This window comes from Lutra lutra, chromosome 3 (genome assembly GCF_902655055.1).
Source record: "Lutra lutra chromosome 3, mLutLut1.2, whole genome shotgun sequence".
Classification (NCBI taxonomy): domain Eukaryota; kingdom Metazoa; phylum Chordata; class Mammalia; order Carnivora; family Mustelidae; genus Lutra; species Lutra lutra.
In genome coordinates this window covers 128,132,691-128,159,273 of record NC_062280.1, presented here as the reverse complement: position 1 = coordinate 128,159,273, position 26,583 = coordinate 128,132,691, and the positions used below count along the sequence as shown (strand labels likewise).

The 26,583-nt window shown below is 39.9% G+C and overlaps 1 protein-coding gene across 3 annotated transcripts in view; it reads right to left on the bottom strand.

Annotated features, from left to right (window-relative positions):
- B3GLCT (beta 3-glucosyltransferase) overlaps positions 1 to 26,583 on the bottom strand; it is a 124,389-nt gene that overhangs the window by 38,004 nt on the left and 59,802 nt on the right. For all 3 annotated transcript variants that reach the window (XM_047723091.1, XM_047723089.1, XM_047723088.1), the window contains exons 8-11: positions 17,921 to 17,984; positions 11,790 to 11,909; positions 10,063 to 10,132; positions 3,139 to 3,252 (exon numbers count right to left, since the gene is read on the bottom strand). In XM_047723091.1, coding sequence (XP_047579047.1) covers positions 3,139 to 3,252; positions 10,063 to 10,132; positions 11,790 to 11,909; positions 17,921 to 17,984 — 368 coding nt within the window. The remainder of the gene's footprint in view (positions 1 to 3,138; positions 3,253 to 10,062; positions 10,133 to 11,789; positions 11,910 to 17,920; positions 17,985 to 26,583) is intronic.

Below are 26,583 nucleotides of genomic sequence, written 5' to 3'. Positions count from 1 at the left end.
TACTGAGTGACAAATCAGATCTCAATCAGTACCAAACGAGTGGAATTATTCCCTATTTTCAGACCATAATGCTTTAAAACTTGAAGTCAATCACTAGAGGAAATTAAGAAGGAGAACAAGCACATAGAGGTTAAAGAGCATCCTATTATGAATACCCAAGTTTTGTAGCAACATGGACGGGACTGGAAGAGATTATGCTGAGTGAAATAAGTCAAGCAGAGAGAGTCAATTATCATATGGTTTCACTTATTTGTGGAGCATAACAAATAGCATGGAGCACAAGGGGAGATGGAGAGGAGAAGGGAGTTGAGGGAAATTGGAAGGGGAGGTGAACCATGAGAGACTATGGACTCTGAAAAACGATCTGAGAATTTTGAAGGGGTGGGGGGTGGGAGGTTGGGGGCACCAGGTGGTGGGTATTGTAGAGGGCACGGATTGCATGGAGCACTGGGTGTGGTGCAAAAATAATGAATACTGTTATGCTGAAAAAATTTAAAAAAATTAAAAAAAAAAAAGAGCATCCTATTAAAGAATGAATGGGTCAACCAGGAAATTAAAGAAGAATTTAAAAAATTCATGGAAACAAATGAAAATGAAAACACAACTGTTCAAAATCTTTGGGATGCAGCAAAGGCGGTCCTAAGAGGGGATTATATAGCAATACAAGCCTTTCTCAAAAAACAAAAGTTTCAAATACAGAGCCTAACCTTACATCTAAAGGAGCTGGAGAAAGAAAAGCAAATGGAAACAACAAATATTGGTGAGAATGCAGAGAAAGGGAACCCTCTTACACTGCTAGTGGGAATGCAAGGTGGTACAGCCACTCTGGAAAAAGTAGGGAGTTTCCTCAAAAAGTTAAAAATTAGAGCTACTGGGGCGCCTGGGTGGCTCAGTGGGTTAAGCCGCTGCCTTCGGCTCAGGTCATGATCTCGGGGTCCTGGGATCGAGTCCCGCATCGGGCTCTTTGCTCAGCAGGGAGCCTGCTTCGCTTCCCTTCCTCTCTCTCTGCCTGCCTCTCTGCCTACTTGTGATCTCTCTCTGTCAAATAAATAAATAAAATCTTTAAAAAAAAAAAAAATTAGAGCTACTTTACAACCCAGCACTACAGGGTATTTACCCCAAAGATGCATATGTAGTGATCTGAAGGGGTACTTACACCCCAATGTTCATAGCAGCAATGTCCACAATAGCCAAACTATGGAAAAAGCCCAGATGTCCATCAACAGATGAATAGATAAAGAAGATGTGGTATGCAATAGAAACTATGGAAAGAACCTAGATGTCCATCAACAGATGAATGGATAAAGAAGATGTGATATATATATATATATATATATATATATATATATATATATATACATACATACAATGGAATACTATGCAGCCATCAAAAGAAAGGAAATCTTGCCATTTGTGATGACATGGATGGAACTAGAAGGTATTATGCTTAGCGAAATAAGTCAATCGGAGAAAGACAACTATCATATGATCTCCCTGATATGAAGAAGTGGAGATGCAACATGGGGGGATTTGGGGGGTAGGAGAAGAATAAATGAAACAAGATGGGATCGGGAGGGAGACAAACCATAAGAGACTCTTAATGTCACCAAACAAACGGAGGGGGGGCTGGAGGGAGGGGGGTAGGGAGAGGGTGGTGGGGTTATGGACATTGGGGAGGGTATGTGCTATGGTAAGTGCTGTGAAGTGTGTAAACCTGGCGATTCATAGACCTGTACTGGGCTAATAATACATTATATGTTTATAAAAAAAAATTTAAAAAAAGATGTGGTATGTATACAATGGAATAGTATTCAGTCATCAAAAAGAATGAAATCATGCCATTTGCAATGACATGGATGGAACCAGAGGGTATTATGCTAAGGAAAATAAATCAATCAGAGAAAAATGATTATATAATTTCAGTCATAAGTGGGAAACAAAACAGAGAGAACATAGAGAAAGGGAGGGAAAAATAAAACAAGACAGAGTCAGAGAGGGAGACAAACCATAAAAGACTCTTAACTATAGGAAACTAACAGTTGCTAGAGGGGAGGTAGGTGGGGGGATGGGGTAACTGGGTGATGGGCATTAAGGAGGGCACTGGATGTAATGGGCATTGGGTATTATGCAACTAATGAATCCCTGAATTCTACGTCTGAAACTAATACTATACGATTAGTAATTGAATAAAATATAATTAAAAATAAAATCATGTCTCCAGAACAAAGCAATAGATAGACTCAGTAATATATTTAACCTTGTCAGAAGAATGGTATATCTGATTCTACATTGTACACTATCAATCAAGACATTATAAAAGAGATGACTATGAAATAATCCAGGTAAATTAATAAAACAAGACAATGAACTTATTTCTTTTTCTATTCATAAAAGGGTATGGGAAAGTAGAAAACTAAAGAAAAACATGTGGCAGGAACACTAGATAAAAATTAAGATAAACAAAGAGCATCTGAAGGTAAAGTAGCCAAATGCCTACCTCTATTTTTCTGAAATAAAAAAATTTTTAATTAGAAAGTCGGCAAGCTGAAGAGAAAAACAGGTGCACTACCAATAATTACTCACTAAAATATTAACAAAATACATGACTCTTGTGGAGCTTATGCCCCACATAACCAGGGTAGGATGTGGTTAAGCACTACTGGAGAGGGATATACAAAGTGTGAGACCCTAAGCTCCATGAGGAGAGAAACCATAGGCTTCGTTCCTGCTTTCTCTTCTTCTGGGGCTTTGGCAGCTGGCAAATAGTAGCCACAGAACAATCCTGGCCAGGTTAAACCACTGAGGAGAAACTTTGTGTGGCAAGATGATAAATTAACTTTGGACACTCCATTATGGCCACAGTGAATTATGAAGGTATAAAAAAAATCTGTTAAATAATCCTAATTGTCATGTGTTCAGTCATATCATTATGGTCTAACAACTTACGACCTTTCTTAGTATTTATAAAGCAGCTCTTAATCCAAGAGAATTGGTCCCTATCCATGTGTAAAGATGCTGGGAGGGGAGAAAGTGAAATTACATAAGGCAAATATAGTATTTATAAGATATTTCATTTTTATCCTAATTTAGGATAATGATGGACATTCTGAATAAGAATAGTACAAATTAAGGACTCACCTCTATCTGTATTGGGAATTCCCAGATCTACTGTAGGAATGGAACTTTCTGTGTGATCACTGTAGTATTCAATGACACTTGCCTGACCCGCCCAGGTCTGCTTTACAATGGGGACTGAAAAAATGAGAGAAGTGACAGTCACCGGTACAGTTCTGAAGGAAAGCTTATTAGCACCATGAAGGGCAGCATAATCACTTATTAAGGAAGAGAACCATTATTTGTTTTTCTTCAGGTATCCCAACCTGCTTGCTTTTCCTACTCCAAGAAATGTCCGGTTGTCGGTTGATGATAGCACCTGCATGGAACCCTCTTTTGTATGTTATGAGTGTATGTTAGAGCCCAACACTTCCCATTTCTGATGATTCCTCATTCCTTGAGCCCATGTAGTGATCCATTTCCTAGTCTGATTACATTGAAGGATTTTAATTTTCCTCTTTCCCCATAGGCTATTTCATTTAAAATTCAGAACTGGATTTTTCAAATGCTTCTTAGAGGGGTGGGAAATATTCTGTGTTTCTGGCTGAGATGCAAATATGTCTCCCTTAGAATGGGGGTGGGGGCTTCTGAAATGACACACGTCCCCACCCAACGATTCCAAAAGAACCACGCAATCCTACCCAGGGCATGACCCTACCACTGAGAACCACTGCCTGGGAGAACTGATATTCTTTATGCTACACTTCTGGAAAAATGTGGAAGAAGAAAGGTTGAGAACCACTGCAGATTTCTGACCTCAACCACTAACAGATAAATTGTTTTAATTAAAGAAACACAAACAACAGAAAACTTTCCTAGTTTTCTCTAATTTAGAGCTACTTTTAAGCTTCACCTATTTCCACACTTGACAGAATTCTTTCTGATCACTGATATTAATTCACCTGACCAAACAGCTGCATAATTATTTTCTTATATACTTTTTTTTTTAGCCACTGTCTGTGCATCTCTAAATTTTGAGAAGAGGTTTCTGTTGTTTCAATAGAAAAAAAAAATCGTCATATCTCGATTATAAACCCTGGCAATTTAAGAACCTCCACTCCAGTGAACTAAATCTTCAGGTCAGTATTTTGAGATTTTATCAGGTCATTTATCTTTCCCTTTTTCCCAGCACAAGTAAAAATATATGCAAACACTCCCAATGCAATGCCAACCTTAAATGTTTAGCTATGCAAGTCAACACACTCAGAGTCAAAGTCAGACAGCCCTTTGTATATAAAACACAAAAGGCACCATTTTATCCATTATTCACCAGCTTTTAAGAAAGACAGAACTATGAATTCTGGACATTTGTTACAATCTCTAAGTTACCTATTTTAACCCACTAAATAACTTTTAGGGCTTACAATACAATTTTTCTGCAATCCTCAAAAGGCAAAGATTTCTTCATTTCAAAATGGACAAAGATGCATAAATAACAGATAAGGCTGCCTGAGCGGGTAGGGAGGGGTCAGAAAAACAAATCCTCTTCTACTTTCACATCCCAACACAATGAAAGCCTTCACCTTGTCACCACAGTGGCAGTCTGCCATGGGTATCACACGCAGGAGGACTTACCCAGAAAGTGCCTGCTGCCGCTAATTCACTCCTGGGTAAAATGTCCTCCCTTGCGTGATGCTGGAAGAAGCTGTGAGGCAAGGTCAAGAATTTTCCTCAGTCCACAGCCCTCAGCTGTGCAAAAGTCTGCTTTCGCTGTCCTCAGCCTTTAGCCTCCAGTTCCCTTTTGCTCTAATGACTTTATTAAGCAGCAGAAATGTTTCTTCTCGGTTGATTTAAGTAACATTAAAATCAAGTGTGAGTGAGTTCTTTGCTGTACCTAACTACTTGCTTTCAGTTGTTTGAAACAGCTGAAACAGAAATTTCACTTAAGGTAAGAATTCCTATACGAATCATTCCCCATAGCAGGCAAGTGCCCAGGATGTAGTAGATGCTCAATAAATAGTTAAATTTTGTAGAAGTTCCCACAAAAGGCTTAGGGCTATCTCTGGAACTAGTTTAAAGGAAGGTTTTATTCATAAAGGCAATTCATCATTTGGTACAAGACTATTGCCACCATTACCAATTGTATACAAATACACCAGCCATTTTAATATAGTAAGATGCTATGATTCTATAATCCCAAAAGCATTCAACAATTTTTATCATCTGTCGCCTCATCACTATAGCTCCTGAAGCGTTTGTCATATCTGCCAGCTATAAAGAATTCAAAGCTAAGGCTAAGTCTTCTATAACAGCAGGTAAAACCTTTACCTTTAACTAGGGTTGATTCTAAATTACCTAAAACTTTTAGAGTATTGGTCAATTTCATTAGCAATGTTTGAATTCTAAATTGAATTCATTCTAGTTATAAAATATTTTATACTGAGGCACTGGGTTCCCAAGTATATTAAACTGTGAGAAAATATTTCAATATAGTTACATGATCTATTATCTCATTTTCAATACAGAGAAGCATACTTTCTACCCCCTAATAAAACACTAGTGAACGCCTCTTTCAAGAAGGCTTACCGCAGGATAACTTGCAATTGGAGCAAAGTAAAACTTGTGCTATTAAAGAAAAAACAATCCCCGCTGCACAGATGGCATAAATCTTCCACATGGCTTTACAGACTCAAAGCAGGAAATGTGTCTCGCTAGGAGGCACAGAACACACATTTTTACCCCTGGTGAATTTACTTGCAAAACTGATTACAAATGAAAATGCACTAGACCCTTAGGCACTGTACAAAGACTACCACACAATCAAATGTGAATGACTTTCAATGTTAAGAAATCTGCTATTTTCACTGGACAAATAGACTTCCTGTCTCCATCTACACATCAGTGACAAAACCCTGCTTGCTCCTCTCTCCTCCGAAAAGGGTTGGAGACACACACCCTGATTTTAGAGATGAGGTATACCTAAGCCTGAAAGGCACCCCTCGGGGCTGGTCTAAAACAACATGTTCGGGCAACCTTGGAACCTGTCTATCTGTTCAACAGCCAGGGGGCGATCTGAGCGGGGCAGCCCCCGACTCCCTCCCTCTCTTCAATAATCTAATGACATTATCTGAGCTGCACTGTAATCCACACCTCATGTCTGAAATAAGCAGACTGCAGCCCAGGACCTGTCAGCCTCTCTAACCACACACGTCTTTCCATAAGTCTGCTCAGGTGGCCTCGTTCAGACAAGATGACTGCGGTAAAGGTAACGGTGTTTTTTGTTTTTTCAATCTGAGAGGAATAAAGTGTTTATTTTTAGGTGCTCAGGAAGCTGTGAAAAGGAACGAAAGGCTGAGCAAATAACAATTTTACCTCATTAATCAGGGGGACTGCAGCGGGAGAGCTTCTCACGACCCAGCACTTGAAGAACAAAGCGGTGACTGCCACCAGATACTTAAGACACGCACAGGAACGGCGTGGCAAACTGGTGCAGAGAGAATTCTTAACATTTTCTGACAGCTCACGTCACACGGTAGAAAAACACATAACCCAAGAGGAAGTGAACAAGCTGAATATTAAAACTCGAGACCTTCTCCTTGCTTAAATATAATTTTACATGCTATGCCTAATTTGCTTTATAGAAGACGTTTAAAGTTTCTTTAAAACCCTAGTAACTGCTTGCATCTCAAGAGCATGTTGCTATTTCGATGGTATCAATATGTATTTCTTTCTTAAGCCAAAAGATAGAATATATTTTTGCTGTGTCCTAAGAATGCTTTATTACATTTGAATCAGAGTCCGGACGCAAAGCAGTTACATAAATGCTTGTTTCACCATTAAGCAAAAAAGGTACAAGATGTTAAGTAATTTTTTTTTTTAAATTTCGGAACTTGGGGCGCCTGGGTGGCTCAGTGGGTTAAGCCTCTGCCTTCGGCTCAGGTTGTGATCCCAGACTCCTGGGATGGAGTCCCGGGCTATCTGCTTGGCAGGGAGCCTGCTTCCTCCTCCTCCTCCTCCTCTCTCTCTCTCTCTCTCTCTCTCTCTCTCTCTGCCTACTTGTGATCTCTGTCAAATAAGTAAATCTTAAAAAATTAATTAATTAATTAATTTCGGAACTTGCTTTATTACCATTCTTCATTAAGAATATAAAAAATGAGTTCAGTGTGTATTTTATTTTTCCTTACCAAACTGACGGGAGCCTTTAACAGAACATGCCATCCCTCACCCTTACCCTGGACATGGCCAGCATTGTAAGGAGCCGGGAATGGGGGACATCGCAAGGGGTCTTCTGCTGTCCCCAGGGACAGTGCACCCACAAGTGAGAACCTGCTACCAGATACATCACCAACAGTATAGCCAACTCTCAGTTTTTCAAGATAAATATACAGTCTTATCTATGGGTGGTTTTTTTTTTTTCCTTGTCATTTGGCCTTTGTAACTTCAAGGGTTTCTATCACAAAGTTCATGGGGAAAGAATGAAGAAAAAACCCACCCCACTCCATGTACTGGGCTTGACTAGAGCAGTCAAATGCTTGGACAGGAGTGGCAGCCTGAATGCCCAGCTTGCTTTATATTTTAGATCCTCTGTGGATTTCAACTTCTGGCTCTCCCCGCTTGCTACTGAAAATAAAAAGCCTACTTTCCCACCTCTGGCCAAGTCAAAAAGGACCTTGAGCCTAGCAGAACGTCAACATGAATATCCAGTATCATTTATCAAGTGTTAAAATTGTAATACATCCAAGGAGATGACAGTACAGCTGTGCTATGGCAAAGAGAACTGGGGATTTAGAGCCAGAAACCTTGAATCCCAGCTCTCCTACTCAACAGTCTATAAGAAACAGGGGCCAGCTGTGTCTTGTCCCACACTCAGCTTTCTCTACATGATCAAAGGAATAACATTAATTATCACATCATCAGGAATTGTCACCATGAAGGCAGATGATACAATGTAAAAAAAAAAAAAACCAAAAAAACCCAGAAAATGTAAAGAAGATGAGCAGACGCAGTTAATACAGCGTTGTCCTTGTAACTAATAGGATTACTGGGTAATTCTCTGGGCCAACCTGTGGGGTTAGACTAGCCTTCCAAAAGAAGGAGAGGAGCCCAGTGGCCTCGCAGGCTCGCTTCCATCCAGTGATATGGACATCAAAGTCGCTAAAATCCTGCTGCCTCAACATCTTTTCAAACATTCAAGTTTAAAGATGGCTTGCCATAGAAACCCAACCATGAAAGCCTCATAATATCTTTTAATTAAGGCTCAGGCTTCAATGACCCCAGATTCAGATTCATATCAATGAATCAATGCATCCAGCTTTGGAAAGTTTGGTTTTAATGCTCCTAACAGGCTTTTTAGATTTGTAATTTTTAAAGACCTTTGACTTGAAATTCAAATATAAAAGCATTTGAAGGATACCTGAAAAGATTATCTGACCCTGATGCAAATAAGAAAGCAATAAACTAGATCATTCAAAATTACTAAATTAAAATCAGCAAACTTCTTTTTCATTTCTGTAAAATATGAAAAATACAACCAGGGATGGTCCCTATTTTACTGCTTTACAGTCACTTGAAAAATGTTTCAAAAGAGAAAATATCACTACCACCACTGTTCTTAACATCAATATTATGAAAACAGTCACTACTCCCAAGTGCAACTTCAGGATCAAATAAATCAATTTGAACACTTCTGTTGGCTGTTTAAAAAAAAAAAAAAAAAGGCAGTCCCTTCATTCATTTCCTTTGATACTTTATAAGATATATCAAAAATTATCCCCAAATGCCCTTCCAGATTTTAAAAAAAGGCAAAAGGATATTAAATCTATGTTAATTTTTGTGAATGATGAAAATTTTAACTTCTATATTGATTTTTAATAGTCTTTAGGACTCCCTTATATAATAAGTGCCTATATTAGACTGATTGAATAGGACTTGGCACCTTATGTGACTATTTTAGGTAAATATGAAGGTTTATAGTTACATACTTATATGATACTGTACATCATCACCAGATTCTAATTGATGTTAGTATCTTAATATTTCAATCCCAAATTATACTATTTTTTATTTGGAAAACGTTCCCCTTTAAAGTATAATTTATAAGTCCCATATTATCAAATAAATTATATAAATGAAATTCCCCCATAGCTCCAATCCCCTGAAAACGACAGCTGGCTTAGAAATCTCTTCTACATAAATATCACACTCTTGATGAAATCGACAGTCTTTTCATGGAAAAAAAATTAAAATATATGCTAAAATTAGAAAATGCAAAAGACTGTCTAATTTTCAATTTCAGGAAAGTGCAGCTTGAAATAAGGCAAAAAAAGAAAGAAATTATGTCTACTTATATTTAGGACATGCTTTTTCTTTTACATTATCACCATAACTTAGTAGAATTCTGTAATAACACCAAAAAGTTGAATAAAAACAACATTCATCTGCATGCCAAGATCTTCTTAAGAAGGGACCGCTATGTATAAGCCACCTATTGCCTTTTCTGCAATATAATCCGCTCATGAGCAAATACGTATCTTTAAAAGTTCCAGTGTGTGCATCCACCATAATGTAAAAAGAAGGATTAGTCTTGGAGAAAACATCCTTTTTTTGGCATTCTCCCACCTTGAAATCCCCTCTAACATTCCTCATACAGTTCAGAGCCGGTGCATGGACATAAATAGGACATTGTTCTGCAAAATGGATTGTTATTCATGCATCGTGTCCAAGATTGCCACAGCTGTGCTTTCCCATTTCCAATTTAAAACACTGTTCTGAACGGTATTCAGAAGGGTTAGGGCCACTCATGTTTTGATACAAAACGGTCCCTTCTAATTGATCTTAGTTATTGAAATGGTACGATGAGGAACACAAGCTAAATAACTGTTTTCATTCCAACAATGTATGTGTCGTTATCTCTTTCTTGAGTTTCTAGCTGGCTTGTACTTTTTTTTTTTTTTTTAAAGGCAGTTGGGATTTTATAAGTTCAGGAAAAATGAGTAACACAAAACATACTTCTATCGCTGTGAAATTTCTTGCATGTTTTTACTGCGAAAAATATATCCTCTTTCTTCACTGGATTTCCCTAGAAAACAAGAAAACATATGTGTATATATGAGTCCGTGTCATATCAACACCCACATTCACACCCCTATTAGATCTCGCATGCCACAGAGGTGACCTTCACCAACATCAAGGACATTAATCCTGTTTCCAGGATTAAATTTCTGGGGAAACAGGAACTATAATTCAGCTGACAAGACCTCTGACGTCAGCCAGACCTGGGCCTGAATCCCAGCCCTGCCCTGTACTCACTGTGTCACCCAGACAATATTCTTCAGCTCTCAACTTCAGTCTGCTCATTTAGAAGATGGTCAGAATAGCCACCAGTAAAGCTGCTTTCATTGCTACATTTATTCAGCACATTCTAACTGCCCAGTAAATGTTAGTCACCTTCCCTTTCCTTTTTCCAGCTGGTGAAGATTTTGACAAAGGGAGAGAACCAGTGGGCTGTGTTCCTGTACAATAGGAGCTGACTCCCTCTTGGGGGGCTGGTCTCACTTTGATGTTGAAAGTATTTTTATGGCCCCTTATTGTCTACCCAAGTCTAAGCTACAGCAACATTCTGTCTTCTGCCAAAGGGACAATTACTTCAAACACTTGGGTGCAAGGAAGGAGGGGCAATTACGGAGCCCTGAGCCAGCCCAGCCCCAGCTGGCCACTCAGATGAAAGGGACACATGGGAAGACTGTGGACAGCCTACATTCAAGGCCACGGATGGCTTCGTGGGGTGTTCTGACCCCTTTATCAAATGACTTAGGCTTTTAATAATATTCAATCATGACTCAAACATCATCTGGGGCCAGTTTATGGTGACATTTAAACACAGCTTTGTCATATTACTCAAGACACTAGGAGGCTGACCCCACCAGACCGCCCAAAAGAGCATTAAAGAATAAGCAAGCATCATGTCTAGAAAGACAGGACCTCCCCCTCAGGAACTGAGCAAACATTACAGATTCTCTCCCATTACTGCAATGTGTGGGTGTGTGTGTGCACAGCGCACACGTGTGTGTGTATACATATATTCATTTTGAATATGCCACACATAGACTTCTGTGTGACTGCCTTCAGAAGAACAGACAACATTTGAGGGTGATGATATGTTTTCTCTTCTGAGGAAGAACTGTTAACCTAGTGAGTTTCAGGGGTCTTCAGGGCTCATCCTGGGAACTGGACCTAGGGTACACTGAAACAAGTAAGATCATTCTGAAAGTTCTGCTGGACAGTGGCAGATGAGATCAAATTAAGGTCTCCAGCTGAGAGGAGATGGGCTTGGGAAGAAGGCTTAAGTGTAGCAGAAAATGTCTGAAATCACCCTTCTAGGAAATGGAATAGATATTCCAGGAGACACATGCTGAATCATCAACAAGGGAAATGACTCCAGGCACACTGACTCGGAAGAGCTGTGGAGCTCCGGAGTGAGTCAGTGCCCTCAGGGTCCTCACTGCCCCTCCCCCGGACTCACTGTGAGACCCTGAACAAGTACTTCTCAGTCCTTTCTCTTCTCATGTGTCAACTAGGATAACACAGTACTCCACCTGATAGGGCAGTTACTAGTAAGAAGTATGGTATCTACGTCTTACCTGACACATAAGTAGAAACTTAAAGTCCTAGGACAATATATGCACAGCATGTAGATTTTCCTTTGATATGTAAGGAAGCCTTTCTTCTATACTTACGCAAAGAGGTAGAAAAGAATGGAAGGTGGTAGCACAGTAGGAGTCCACAGCCTCTGTACAAAACTCAGGCACTGGAGTAAGGGGAGGCCCATTGCCTTTGTCCCAGATGTAGAGGGCAATCTGTCAGGACAGGAGCCGGCAACAAATGAAAGAACTTGGCCAACACCGCAAGTATTAGAAGGTACAAAATATGTCAAGGAAAAGCAGACCATGTCTTCTACAGAGCACTAAGACTGAACTGAATCAATCTGACAATATTCAACAGATTTTTTTTTTTACATATAAAAATAGTAATTTCATGTGAATCAATATAATCTTTTATTAACAAGAATACATATTCTTGTTCATATTCTGAACACCAAATAATTCCAAAGCTGTCATAAGCAATTTCAGGGAAGCGATTTTAGGGTTTCTAAAACATCGCAGTAGAAGATGAAAGAAATTATTACCATGAGGCTGGTTTTCTGCAGGATGGTAATTACACACCTTGACTAACAGCCTTGCTGGAAACATCTAAAACTGTTGGATAAAATATCTTTAAAATAATTTAAATGGATGCTAGTTTCCATAATAGTATGAACTTGTGAGGACAAAACTGCAAAAGGAAGAGCCTGGGAAAATGGCATCAAGGGTAGTATCCCTCAGTAGGTAGATGGTGAACTGTGGTGAGGCTGAGTTTCTGACAGGAGTTAAGAAAATAAAGCCCAAGACTCACCCAAGGCGGAGAGTGTTTAAGAGCAAACCCCACATAAATCTGGGACGTTGGAACTAGATGGAGGGGGAAAATATCATCTCCAAATCTCCTCTGAGATTTTGTAATCAAAACCCAGGCCTCCCTAATGTGTGCCACTAATGTGGTCCAAAACACTTCAAACCAGTTATTTAAAATGGTCCCAAGTTAGTATAATCCTGTAGCAGTAGGAAAAACAATGCAAATCCTTCCACTTAATGTAGGACTCAGAAGATTAGCACAGATACAGTTTGAAGCAAGACTACTCAGAGAAAAATCACAAAAGCACAGGGACGTGAGCTGATCACCAAGAACCAGCAGACACTACATTAGCAGACCCAAAAGTCTGCAGGTCTTGGAATTATCAAACACAGGTTATAAAATTACTAATGTTTAATACCTTTTCATAAAGAGAAAACATTCAAACATAAGCAAATTTATAAAAATTATATAAATAAGCAAATTTGAAAAGAAGGAGTTAAACTTCTAAAAATAAAAAACATTAAAGAAAAATTATGATTAGGATAAGCAGAGTATTAGACACCAGTGAATAAAAAATCAGGGAATTAAAAGAATGAAAGTCCCCCAATTGTCTAAATGTAGCACAGGCAGAAACAGAGATGGGAAAAGTAAAAGAAAAATTCAGAGTGCTGGCACACATCTACACATCCAGGAGGAGATAACAGAAAGAATGGGGGTTAGAACATGCTTGAAAAAAGAATGGCTGAGAATTTCCAAAAATTACATAACAATCCTATTATAGAAAGGGTCAATGAATCCCATGTAGGATGTAAAAAAAAAAAAAAAAAAAAAAAAAAAAATGTCAGCACCTAGACATCTCATAGTGAAACTGCAGAATATCAAAGACAAATAGTCTTAAAGGCAAGCAGAGAGAAAGATTACCTACAAAGAAGCCACATGAGACTGATGCTGATTTCCCAACACCACAGCAATAACAGAAACCAGAACAGTGTAGTAAAGCCAGAGTGATGACAGAAAATGATGGACAACCCAGAATTGTAAACACAAGGTAACTATGTTTAAAGAACAAAGTCAATACAAATTTTTTAAAGGGAAAAAAATTGAGAATGTACCACCCCAACGAAGGAAACACTAAAGGATGCGCCTCAGAAGAATAAAAATGATCCCACCAGGGTACAGCTGCCCTGGAAAACAGTATGGAGGCCCCTCAAAAAGTTAAAAACAGAGCTACCCTACAACCCAGCAATAGCAATACTAGGTATTTATCCAAAGGATACAAATATAGTGATTCAAAGGGGCACCTGCACCCCAAGGTTTATAGCAGCAATGTCCACAATAGCCAAACTCTGGAAAGAGCCCAGATGTCCATCGAAAGATGAATGGATAAAGATGATGGTATATCGGGGTGCCTGGGTGGCTCAGTGGGTTAAAGCCTCTGCCTTCAGCTCAGGTCATGATCCCAGAGTCCTGGGATCGAGCCCCACATCGGGCTCTCTGCTCAGCAGGGAGCCTGCTTCCCTCTCTCTCTCTCTGCCTGCTTCTCTGCCTACTTATGATCTCTCTGTCAAATAAATAAATAAAATCTTTAAAAAAAAAAAGATGATGGTATATATACACAATGGAATACTACTCAGCCATCAAAAAGAATGAACTCTTACAATTTGCAGTGACATGGATGGAACTAGAGAGCATTATGCTAAGAGGAAATAGGTCAATCAGAGAAAGACAATTATCATATGATTTCACTCAAATGTGGAATTTAAGAAATAAAACATGAACACAGGGGAAGGGAAGAAAAAATAAAATAAGACTAAATCAGAGAGGGAGACAAACCATAAGACACTCTGAACTCTAAGGAAACAAACTGAGGGTTGCTGGAGGGGAGGTGGGTAGGAGATGGGTAACTGGGTGACAGGCATTAAGGAGGGCACTTGATGGAATGAGCACTGGGTGTGATATGCAATTGATGAATCACTGAACATTACCCCTGAAACTAATAATACACTATATGTTAATTAATTGAATTTAAATTTTTAAAATGTAAAAAAAAAATGATCCCACCTGGCAGGTCTTTGAAGTAAGATGGGATACTGAGCAAAGGCACTGGCAAATACATGGTGAAGCTATTACAAATACGAATTGCATAAAATAAAGATAATATTTAAGTTGCAGGGTTTAGGAAAAGAACAAAAGTACTAAATAACAAGGAGCATTTAAATTGGTAAGGGGAGGGGCGCCTGGGTGGCTCAGCAATTGAGCATCTATCTTCAGCTCAGGTCATGATCCCAGAGTCCCTGACTGGAGTCCCAGGATCAAGTCCCACATGGGGAATCCCCACTCAGCGGGGAGTTCTTCTCCCTCTGACCCTCCCACTTCTTGTGGTTTCTCTCTCTCGCTCGCTCTTTCAAATAAATAAATAAAATCTTTAAAAAAAAATTGGGGAGGGAATAATCAGAGTTCAATTATTCTAAGTCCCTTGAATTTAGGCCATGAACTACTTAGCCTTTGTTAGGTTAAGAATGCATGTTAAAATATTTAAAAATAACCAGTAAGGTACAGAAATGAAGACCAAATTTCTAAAACAGCAGAAGAGGAAAAAATGAAAAAAGAAAGAACAAAAAACAATCTATTAGAAAGTAAGGAAGTGTTTAAAGGAGCCAGAGAGAAAATGAGGAGAAGGATAAAATGAAGTGTTAGAAATCAATTCAAATATAAAGGTAATCATGTTCAATGTAAGTGTAAATTTGCTACCTGGTTTAAAGACAAAGACTGGCAGACTGGGAGGAAAAGAAGATATGTCCTCTCCAAGAGAAGCACATCTAAAAGAGGACACAAAGGGGCTATAAGAAAAAGATGAGAGACAATTAAAAAGCAAACCTGAAAAGAAAGCCAGTATAAAAACAGTCACAGCAACAAAATACATGTTAGGGCAAAGAGCATGACAAGAAATAAAGATGAATTCATAAGAAGACTTAAGGATTCTAAACTTGCATGCAATTAATTAACATAGTCTCAGAGGGAAAAAGGCAAGAGTTGGCAGTTACAAGAGGAGATATTATCAAATGCACCATTATTATGGAAGATTTTCCCATTCCTCTCTTAATAAATGATAGATCAAGCAGACAAAAGAAGAGGATGGGAGGGAGGAGGGAAGGAAAGAAAGAAGGGAGGAAGGAAGATTAATTTATTATATTCAATCTATTTCTTCCTTAATCTCATAAAGAGAATACTATACCCCCCAAATTATAGCATATACATCTTTTCCTCCATTTATGAAGAGTAAACATGAACCAGGCCACAAAATAAGCCTAAAAACATTTCTAACAATTGTTATATAGACCACACTAATGCTAAGCTAGAAATCAGTAATACAACACAATAACACACACAAATATACTGGCTCGCAATGAAAAATGTATTTTTTAAAGTGGGTCACGGTTAAAAAAAAAAAAAAATAGTTTAAAAGCCTCTGCCCTAGAGAAATCCCTGCCCAGGATCATCATGACACATGTCCACAAAACGCAGAGAAGTAATGAGTGTAATAGCAGAAAACGCAGAGCGGTGCAGAAGCAGCCTGCCACCGGAGAACAGGTAAGCTAACTGCTCTGGTCTCTGGAGAGACTCCTGCTCGGAGTGGAAAAAAGTTCATCAGAACTGCCGCACATATCCACATGGATGAGTTTCAAGTCAGAACAATACCCATGATACACTTTTGTTTATCCGAAGTCCCAAAAGGGTGAAAAACTGCATACTGTCTTATTCGGAGGCACAGTCATATGCTGTGGAAGAGGAAAAAAAGGAAGAGAGAATTCAAGAAAGTGTTTACTAGAAAGAATGAAAGGAACACAGGAGTGTCACAGTCAGGGAGCTTCAAAGTGACTGGTGATGTTCTAGCTCTTTAAACCAGATGGTGATTACATAGATATTTTGACCTATCCTCATACTTTCCACATACATTAGAGACAGTTTTTGTAGGTATTTAGTATTTAACAGATTCCTGAGCCTAAGTATCTATACCAAAGTTAACTCTTCATTAAAACTATCTAAGTAGACCTGCGCTTTCAATTAGTCGTTCTTTCCTTTCTATGGAACAGAAGAACAGTTTTTTACATGTATATTTCTCCCCCAATAAGCTTTTTCATCACATGCCATCAGCCAAGAAGGTAAAGCCTTGTGCGTGCCCTTTTCGCTACTGGTATGCTGCCAGCACTCCTGGCCTGAGTGACATGTCAAGATTGACCCCACTGCCCTAAGATTCAGGTTCCCGAAGAGTGAAAGGTGACAATGTTCCAGTCCGATGTGCCTGTGAATGAAACCCACGAAGAAACCTTCTTAACAATGATCCACCTAAAGATACAAATGTAGTGATCCAAAGGGGCACATGCACCCGAATGTTTATAGCAGCAATGTCCACAATAGCCAAACTATGGAATGAACCTAGATGTCCATCAACAAATGAATGGATAAAGAAGATGTGGTATACATATACAATGGAATATTATGTAGCCATCAAAAGAAATGAGAGCTTGCCATTTGCAACAACGTGGATGGAACTAGAGAGTATTAGGCTGAGGGAAATAAGTCAATCAGAGAAAGACAATTATCATAAGATCTCCCTGATATGAGGAATTTGTGAGGCAAAGTGGGGGGTTTAGGGGGTAGGGAAGGAAAAAAATGAAACAAGATGGGATCTGGAAAGAGACAAACCATAAGAGTCTCTTAAGCTCACAAAACAAACTGAGGGTTGCCGGGGGTCAGGGGGCGGTATGGAGAGGGTGGTTGGGTTATGGACATTGGAGAGGGTATGTGCTATGGTGAGTGCTGTGAAGTGTGTAAGCCTGATGATTCACAGACCTGTACACCTGGGGCAAATAATACATTATATGTTAATTTAAAAAAAATAACAATGATCCAGGAATGATTAAAGCCTCCAGGATGATTGGTCACTAAATGTCCACTAAATGCCCAGGGATGCTGGGGTTCCAACTAGCATGCCATGCACAGCTGCCTGCTTGGGACCAACTGGCTCAGTTCTGCCCCAGAGGGCCAAGGACAGAGACATGACCACGGCATTGTACAGCCAAAGTACCAAATAAGAGAAAAGGTGCTTTGATGGCAGTTTTGCATGTTTTTAGAAATCCACCTTTGCACCCATCCACCTAGCTTAAAAAAAAAAAAAATCAAGAATCACAGAGGAGAATCGAGAATCTTTTTCACTGCTCCTTCTCCACCTACATGATAAAAATGAGCTTTACAGAGAAAGACCTAATTTACTGGAGAAGAATTACCTTGGTGGGGAGAAAAGACATAAAAGCATTGGGTGGGGAGGGGTATGCTGTCAGGGAATAAAAAACACCTTTTACATTAAAACACATAATTCTTGATTACTGAGACTTTTAGCAAAGAAACAATGACGTACCTCATGTTTTAAATCTATCGTAAAGTCGGACTTCAGGGATTCACTCTTTAACCTCTTGGTAAGCCTAGAAAATAGATAAAATTTGAGGGTTTCTTTTTTATTAATCAGAGGAAGCATTGAACAAGAATAACACATTGAGACTTTCTAATGTTTGAAAACAGATTATGAGCACACATTTTAAGATAAAATTAAGAGTTTCACATTTCCTTGAGGCAAAGCACTGTGAAAATGGAATTATTTGTTGAGTAGGAAATGAATGCAAGCCTTTTTGCAAATGCAGCATTCATTGTTTAAACATCTGGCAAATACGATAAAATACAATAGAAAAAATTAAATGTCTTGTGTAAAACAAAGCCACAAAGCTTGTTGACTCCCATTAAGTGTATTGACTCCTGATACAGAAAGAAGACAGAAAAGAAAAAAAAGCTTGCATGATAGAGAAACAAAAGTTGCTACTTTTCAGTCTCCTGCTTTTAATAATCCAAATGAACTCCAGCTTGTGGAGCTTTTAGGGGAAGAGAGCATATGGTTTCCGGAAAGAAAAAAAAAAATTTCAAGTCCTTCTCTTAAGGAAATCTTCAGCAGCTCCTTTCAGTGCAGAGGAGAGCCCCATAGTTCCCTTCAATTGCCCCCTAGCTTCTCCACACTTGCCCATGACACCCACAGCATACACCTGCCAGCTGTTTTCTCTAGCTCTACTTCTGCCTAGCACACCCACACCCAACCTTCACCTGGCAAACCTTTCTTCAAGGTCCAACTCAAGGGCACCTTTTCTGTGGAACTTTCCCAGACTTGCCCACCAGCACAGATGGAAATCCTTTGCTCCCGGAATAGGAAGCAAGCTCTCTTAACCTTATCAATCATGTCCCATCCTATTGTACATCCGTCCCTCTCTGTGCTACAGCTTCTTTGTATCACCAGCATGGCCCACTGTGCCTGGCCACAAGGAGCACTCAGGGAGCTGCCTGAATGAATGAGAGCAAGATATTCTTTGGTTCCAAGATTACATATGTAATATGTAGAATTACATATTTACCCAGACTGCTGAAATATCACATGGTTCTCTGTCACAGGGCTAGAGAGTAGAACATCGGTTTCAATTACAAACCCCCAATGTGTATTTTAACTACAAAGATACAATAATGATTACAAAAGGAAAAGTAAAAAGTTTCAAAACTCTGAGTTTTTGGCCTAGTTGAACCACAAAAGTTTTTTGTTTTTTTTAAGATTTTATTTATTTACTTGACAGAGATAAAAAGTAGGCAGAGAGGTAAGCAGAAAGAGAGGAAGAAGCAGGCTCCCCGCGGAGCAGAGAGCCCGATGTGGGGCTCGATCCCAGGACCCTGGGACCATGACCTGAGCCGAAGGCAGAAGCTTTAACCCACTGAGCCATCCAGGTGCCCCAGGTTTCTTTTTTTAAATTATATTTATTTATTTTAGGGAAAGACGGCACGAGCAGGAGGGGCAGAAAGAGAGAGAATCTCAGGCAGACTCCACTCTGAGCACGGAGCCCAAAGTGGGGCTCGATCCCAAGACCCTGAGATCATGACCTGAGCCGAAACCAAGATTCAGATGCTTAACTGACTACACCACCCAGGTGCCCCAAGATTTCCTTAAAAATTTACCTTTAATTACAGGAAAGAAAGAAGGACACAGGTTATAATTTATGTTTAGTATTAAAGCATTTGTCTTGGGGTAGATATTAGTATGGCTTGGTGGCAGTTAACTCCAAACAGGCCACATAATCTAATGTAATCTCGGTCACATTCCTGCTCAATACCTGCCCTCCACTTTGTCGGGAGGAGTGGGTGAGGATGCACAGAGATACATACATGTTCCCGGACACTCTGACAATATGTATTAACAGAAAAAAGCCTGCCCTGGCATGAATTCTCGTCCAGGTTGCAGTCTGCTCAGTTAGAGCTGGTTTTTATAAATAAACAATTATCAAGGTAACTTTGGAATCTGGACTCAAGCCAAGGGCCTTCAAAATCCAGTCAGACCACATTCAGACTCTGAAGACAGAAAAAGTCAGACCTGGGTTTCCTGCCATAGGCAAGGGACACACAGTTGGGCTGGTAACCTAATAGCAAGTGACGCCCATTGTTAGATGGCTATGTATCACAGGTCCCTTCTTCCTAGACAATAAAATATCTCTGACCTGTTGCCCTAAACATGCTCTCTGATTTTTTGACTTTTTAAGTTTCTCATTCAACTCTTGAAAATTTATATTTGGGGGAAACCTCAGATGGACAAAACAGAAGAACACTGAATTTCTTTAAGGTGGACAATGACTAATTTGAGGACATACAGATACACCCTGGAATTTTTAAGTGGCTATTTCTAGCAGCCCATACTGTCTACCATAACCTTAAGTGATGGTTACCTAGGCATCACGGAGATCATAATAAATCAGCCTCACTGACATCCAGAGCCTAACCCAGTCACCTTGCAAATGTGTATCTAGTTCTAAAAGTGTGCAAGGCATTCACCTAATTCAAAAGGTAAGTCCTAAAAGTGGAAACTAGGTTTCACTTTTCTATACAACAAGACAGCATAAGAGTTTTCCAAATGTGAATTTCAGTAACCAACAATGCAACAAACAAACAAACCACAAATAGCAATTAAGTTCAGAAATTCCAATTACTTAGATAAAATATTTCCTCATTAAATATTCAGTTCCTGGCAAATATGACGTTTGATATTCAGCTTACCTATTTTTAGAATGCCAAGTCATGTCCCAATAACACAACTCTAAAGACACAACCAGTGAGACTGGAAACTTGCAACAGAAGGGGGCCCCATCACCTCTATATTAGGAGAAGTTCCTAGCTGACTTTAACAGTCCCATTTGTGAGCTAGTCAGAGGAGCAAAATATTGGAGGAAATCTAGGTAAGTTTTACTGATGGAAAAACAAAAGAATAAACTGGTAACATCAACCTATTTGAAGAGATCATGTTATTGGAAATTTCTCCAAAAATGCAAGTATGTTCTTTTATTGACACTATTGTTAGATCACAAAGATGGATCACCAGGAAATGTTAGGTGATGTTAATTCAAAACTCACTTATGTGGGATTGCTAGGGCAAATAATGTTTTTGGTAGGACATGGTCTTAAAAAGTGTGTGCTGTGAAATGTTTTTAAGTAACCAGTTTTTCTGATGACCTGAGCAGGAGAAATACTTAAGTAACTGTAAACATTTGCCCTACCTACTGAGTGGGCCATAAAATCAAGGAAGGGAGGCAAAGGGAATCATCACTTCTGTAGTGGGCGCTGTAGACCTCCTACTCAATACAGAGCTTCCCCTTCCTTCTTCCTCAGAGACTTCTAATTACTGAGCCCAATAAATGGGCTGCAGGGTCAGAATTAGTTTAATCCCAACCAAAGCACTGAAATTCCCTGCATTGTTAATGGTCTGAAGTTGACCCAATCTACTTCAATCAGATGATATCCATCCAACTGCAGACTGAAGATAACCACTTATATTCCAATGGTTGGAGAGGTTCTCCACTGCTGAACATAAACAAACATAAACAAGTAGCGCTTTTGGCCTTGAATCACAAGAGGAAACAGATTTAAGATGAGCTGCTGCTGTATGTGGTTTCAGGAGGCTGTGTACTGTGCATGAGAGAGAAGGAGAATCAGCATCCTCAGTAACAGGGCTGAACTCCTACATTAGCCAACACAGGCCTCACCTTCCAATTACAGTTATAATATTTCCTTAATCTGATATGCTAACTCATATAGTCTCTAATAACAGGAGGAAATAGCACATTAGCTTTGGAACTGGGAAAAACCAACTGGGAAGATCAAATTTTGCAGCCAGTAGGGCTAATTGATACTTTATGCTGGTGATGATACCAGTTTCTTGAAGAATATATAGAATCTCCTATGAGAAAACCATTTTTAAGTAGCTCTTGGCCATAACAGAATTGCTATGCTAAATGGGTTACATTATTTTGATTACTTGTGTTCATCACAAGGAAAAGGATCCGCACTGGAATTTTTAAGTGGCTTACGGTATCAGGTCACCAGAATTTTGATTTTGGTACTCCGGTAGAGCCTCCATTTTCATTGTTTTGTTTTTGCTGGCAGGGGAAAGGTAGGAGAGGCACAGAGAAGACCACAGATATTAATCAACTACAAACATCGTGCAGCTTGTTGGCAACCATTCAGTGTTATGGAAGCAAAGGACACTGAATGCAGAAGGTCACCTGGTGCCTTATCCCTCTATTTATGGGGCAAATGTTGGAAATTTTTGGAACGTGTACAAAAGATTAGTCTTTTGGCCCCAATTCCCTTATGTAGTCCCTTACATACCCTACTGCAGGGACATGAGGCCCTCGGTCATCTCCCACGTCTCGGCAGAAAACATTGCTCGACCAGAGAGGGAGTAAACGGCACTTGTCAATAGGTGTTTCCAATGACTTCGTAAAGACGACAGAAGAGAAGCAGGCACCAGTATGATGGCCATTACAGAAGGCCAAGTTATCCCTCACACAGCACCCCCTTAAGATGAGTATCTTGGCTAGTGCAGAGCCTGCAGCCCCAGTTCACAAAGCCCCCAGCAGTTACTTGCACAGTGAGCATGCGGTAGTTAGAAGACGAGCACAACCAGAGCCATCAGAACCTGCCAGGAGGGTAGGAATAGAATAAATGAAACAAGATGGGATTGGGAGGGAGACAAACCATAAGTGACTCTTAATCTCACAAAACAAACTGAGGGTTACTCGGGGGAGGAGGGTTGGGAGAGGGTGGTTGGGTTATGGACATTGGGGACGGTATATGCTATGGTGAGTGCTGTGAAATGTGTAAATCTGGCAATTCACAGACCTGTACCCCTGGGGATATAAATACATTATATGTTTATAAAAAATTTTAAAAAATTAATTAAAAAAAAGTAAGTCGAAAGGAAAGCAATAATTAAGTTCTTATTACACCAAACTCAGTAAAAAGTGAATTGCTTCCAGCATCCAGGGGCCTCCAAGGTCCTTGCTAGATGGGGGATGGAAAGAAGTGAAACTCTCTAAACTACAGGACTCGTCTCCTGGATGAGTGGCCTCCTGGATTGGGAAGGAAGGATGGAAAAGGGAGTTCTACTGGCTTCAGAGAGATGGTTATATTCCAGGCTTGCTGTACAGGGTCTTTGCAGGGTAGTGGGTTTCTCTTTAGCCTTGGGGGAAGAAGGTGGCATCTGTGCTCAAGAGTACTGCCCAGGAGGAGTCAAGATGGCGGAGAAGTAGCAGGCTGAGACTACTTCGGGTAGCGGGAGATCAGCTAAATAGCTTATCTAAAGATTGCAAACACCTACAAATCCAACGGGAGATTGAAGAGAAGAAGAACAGCAATTCCAGAAACAGAAAATCAACCACTTTCTGCAAGGTAGGACTGGCGGAAAAGTGAATCCAAAGCGACGGGAAGATAGACCGCGGGGGGAGGGGCCGGCTCCCGGTGAGCGGCGGAGCAACGGAGCAAAATCAGGACTTTTAAAAGTCTGTTCCGCTGAGGGACATCGCTCCAGAGGCTTAACTGGGGTGAAGCCCAGGCGGGGTAAGCGCGGCCTCAGGTCCCGCAGGGTCGCAGAAGGATCGGGGGTGTCTGAGTGTCGCAGAGCTTACCGGTATTAGAACGGGGAAGCCGGCTACAGAGACAGAGCCGAGGAGTGACTCTCAGCTCGGAGTTGCCTTGAACCGGTCACAGGCTCGGTCAGCTCGGAGCGCGGCCGGAGGCAGGGTGACGAGAGTCATTGGGCGCTGTTCTCTGAGGGCGCACTGAGGAGTGGGGCCCCGGGCTCTTGGCTCCTCCGGGCCGGACACCGGGAGGCCGCCATCTTTATTCCCGTCCTCCGGAACTCTACGGAAAGCGCTCAGGGAACAAAAGCTCCCGAAAGCAAACCCAGCAAACCAGAGCAGATTACTCAGCGCGGCCCCGGGTAAGGGCGGTGCAACTCCGCCTGGGGCAAAGACGCTTGAGAATCACTACAACAGGCCCCTCCCCCAGAAGATCAACGGGAAACCCAGCCAGGACCAAGTTCACCTACCAAGGAGAGCGGCGGAATTCCAGAGGAGAAGAAAGCAAAACACGGAACTCATGGCTTTCTCCCCATGATTTTTTTAGCCTTGCAGTTAATTTAATTTTTTTTTTCTTTTTCAATTTTTTTTTCATTTTCTCTTCTTCTGCTAAATTTTTTTTAACTTTTACCGTTTTCTTTTTTTAACGTTTTTTAAATAGTTTATCTAATATACATATTTTTTTCCTCTTTTTATATTTTTTCTTTATCGGCTTTCTTTTTTTAATAGTTTCTTTTTTTTTTTTTTTCTTTCTTTCTTTCTGAACCCCTTTTTATCCCCTTTTTCCCCCCTCACAATTCGGGATCTCTTCTGATTTGGCTAAAGCATATTTTCCTGGGGTTGTTGCCACCCTTTTAGTATTTTACTTGCTCCTTCATATACTCTTATCTGGACAAAATGACAAGGCGAAAAAATTCACAACAAAAAAAAGAACAAGAGGCAGTACCAAAGGCTAGGGACCTAATCAATACAGACATTGGTAATATGTCAGATATAGAGTTCAGAATGACGATTCTCAAGGTTCTAGCCAGGCTTGAAAAAGGCATGGAAGATATTAAAGCAACCCTCTCGGGAGATATAAAAGCCCTTTCTGGAGAAATAAAAGAACTAAAATCTAACCAAGTTGAAATCAAAAAAGCTATTAATGAGGTGCAATCAAAAATGGAGGCTCTCACTGCTAGGATAAATGAGGCAGAAGAAAGAATTAGCGATATAGAAGACCAAATGACAGAGAATAAAGAAGCTGAGCAAAAGAGGGACAAACAGCTACTGGACCACGAGGGGAGAATTCGAGAGATAAGTGACACCATAAGACGAAACAACATTAGAATAATTGGGATTCCAGAAGAAGAGGAAACAGAGAGGGGAGCAGAAGGTATATTGGAGAGAATTATTGGAGAGAATTTCCCCAATATGGCAAAGGGAACAAGCATCAAAATTCAGGAGGTTCAGAGAACCCCCCTCAAAATCAGTAAGAATAGGTCCACACCCCGTCACCTAATAGTAAAATTTACAAGTCTTAGTGACAAAGAAAAGATCCTGAAGGCAGCCCGAGAAAAGAAGTCTGTAACATACAATGGTAAAAATATTAGATTGGCAGCAGACTTATCCACAGAGACCTGGCAGGCCAGAAAGAGCTGGCATGATATATTCAGAGTACTAAATGAGAAAAACATGCAGCCAAGAATACTATATCCAGCTAGGCTATCATTGAAAATAGAAGGAGAGATTAAAAGCTTCCAGGACAAACAAAAACTGAAAGAATTTGCAAATACCAAACCAGCTCTACAGGAAATATTGAAAGGGGTCCTCTAAGCAAAGAGAGACCCTCAAAGTAGTAGATCAGAAAGAAACAGAGACAATATACAATAACAGTCACCTTACAGGCAATACAATGGCACTAAATTCATATCTCTCAATACTTACCCTGAATGTTAATGGGCTAAATGCCCCAATCAAAAGACACAGGGTATCAGAATGGATAAAAAAACAAAACCCATCAATATGTTGCCTACAAGAAACTCATCTTAAACCCGAAGACACCTCCAGGTTTAAAGTGAGGGGGTGGAAAAGAATTTACCATGCTAATGGACATCAGAAGAAAGCAGGAGTGGCAATCCTTATAGCAGATCAATTAGATTTTAAGCCAAAGACTATAATAAGAGATGAGGAAGGACACTATATCATACTCAAAGGAACTGTCCAACAAGAAGATCTAACAATTTTAAATATCTATGCCCCTAACGTGGGAGCAGCCAACTATATAAACCAATTAATAACAAAATCAAAGAAACACATCGACAAGAATACAATCATAGTAGGGGATTTTAACACTCCCCTCACTGAAATGGACAGATCATCCAAGCAAAAGATCAACAAGGAAATCAAGGCCTTAAATGACACACTGGACCAGATGGACATCACAGATATATTCAGAACATTTCATCCCAAAGCAACAGAATACACATTCTTCTCTAGTGCACATGGAACATTCTCCAGAATAGATCACATTCTTGGTCCTAAATCAAGTCTCAACCGGTATCAAAAGATTGGGATCATTCCCTGCATATTTTCAGACCACAATGCTCTGAAGCTAGAACTCAATCACAAGAGGAAATTTGGAAAGAACCCAAATACATGGAGACTAAACAGCATCCTTCTAAAGAATGAATGGGTCAACCAGGAAATTAAAGAAGAATTGAAAAAATTTATGGAAACAAATGATAATGAAAACACAACGGTTCAGAATCTGTGGGACACAACAAAGGCAGTCCTGAGAGGAAAATATATAGCGGTACAAGCCTTTCTCAAGAAACAAGAAAGGTCTCAGGTACACAACCTAACCCTACACCTAAAGGAGCTGGAGAAAGAACAAGAAAGAAACCCTAAACCCAGCAGGAGAAGAGAAATCATAAAGATTAGAGCAGAAATAGAACAATAGAACAAATAGAACAAATAGAACAAATCAACAATAGAACAAATCAACGAAACTAGGAGCTGGTTCTTTGAAATAATTAATAAGATTGATAAACCCCTGGCCAGACTTATCAAAAAGAAAAGAGAAAGGACCCAAATAAATAAAATCATGAAT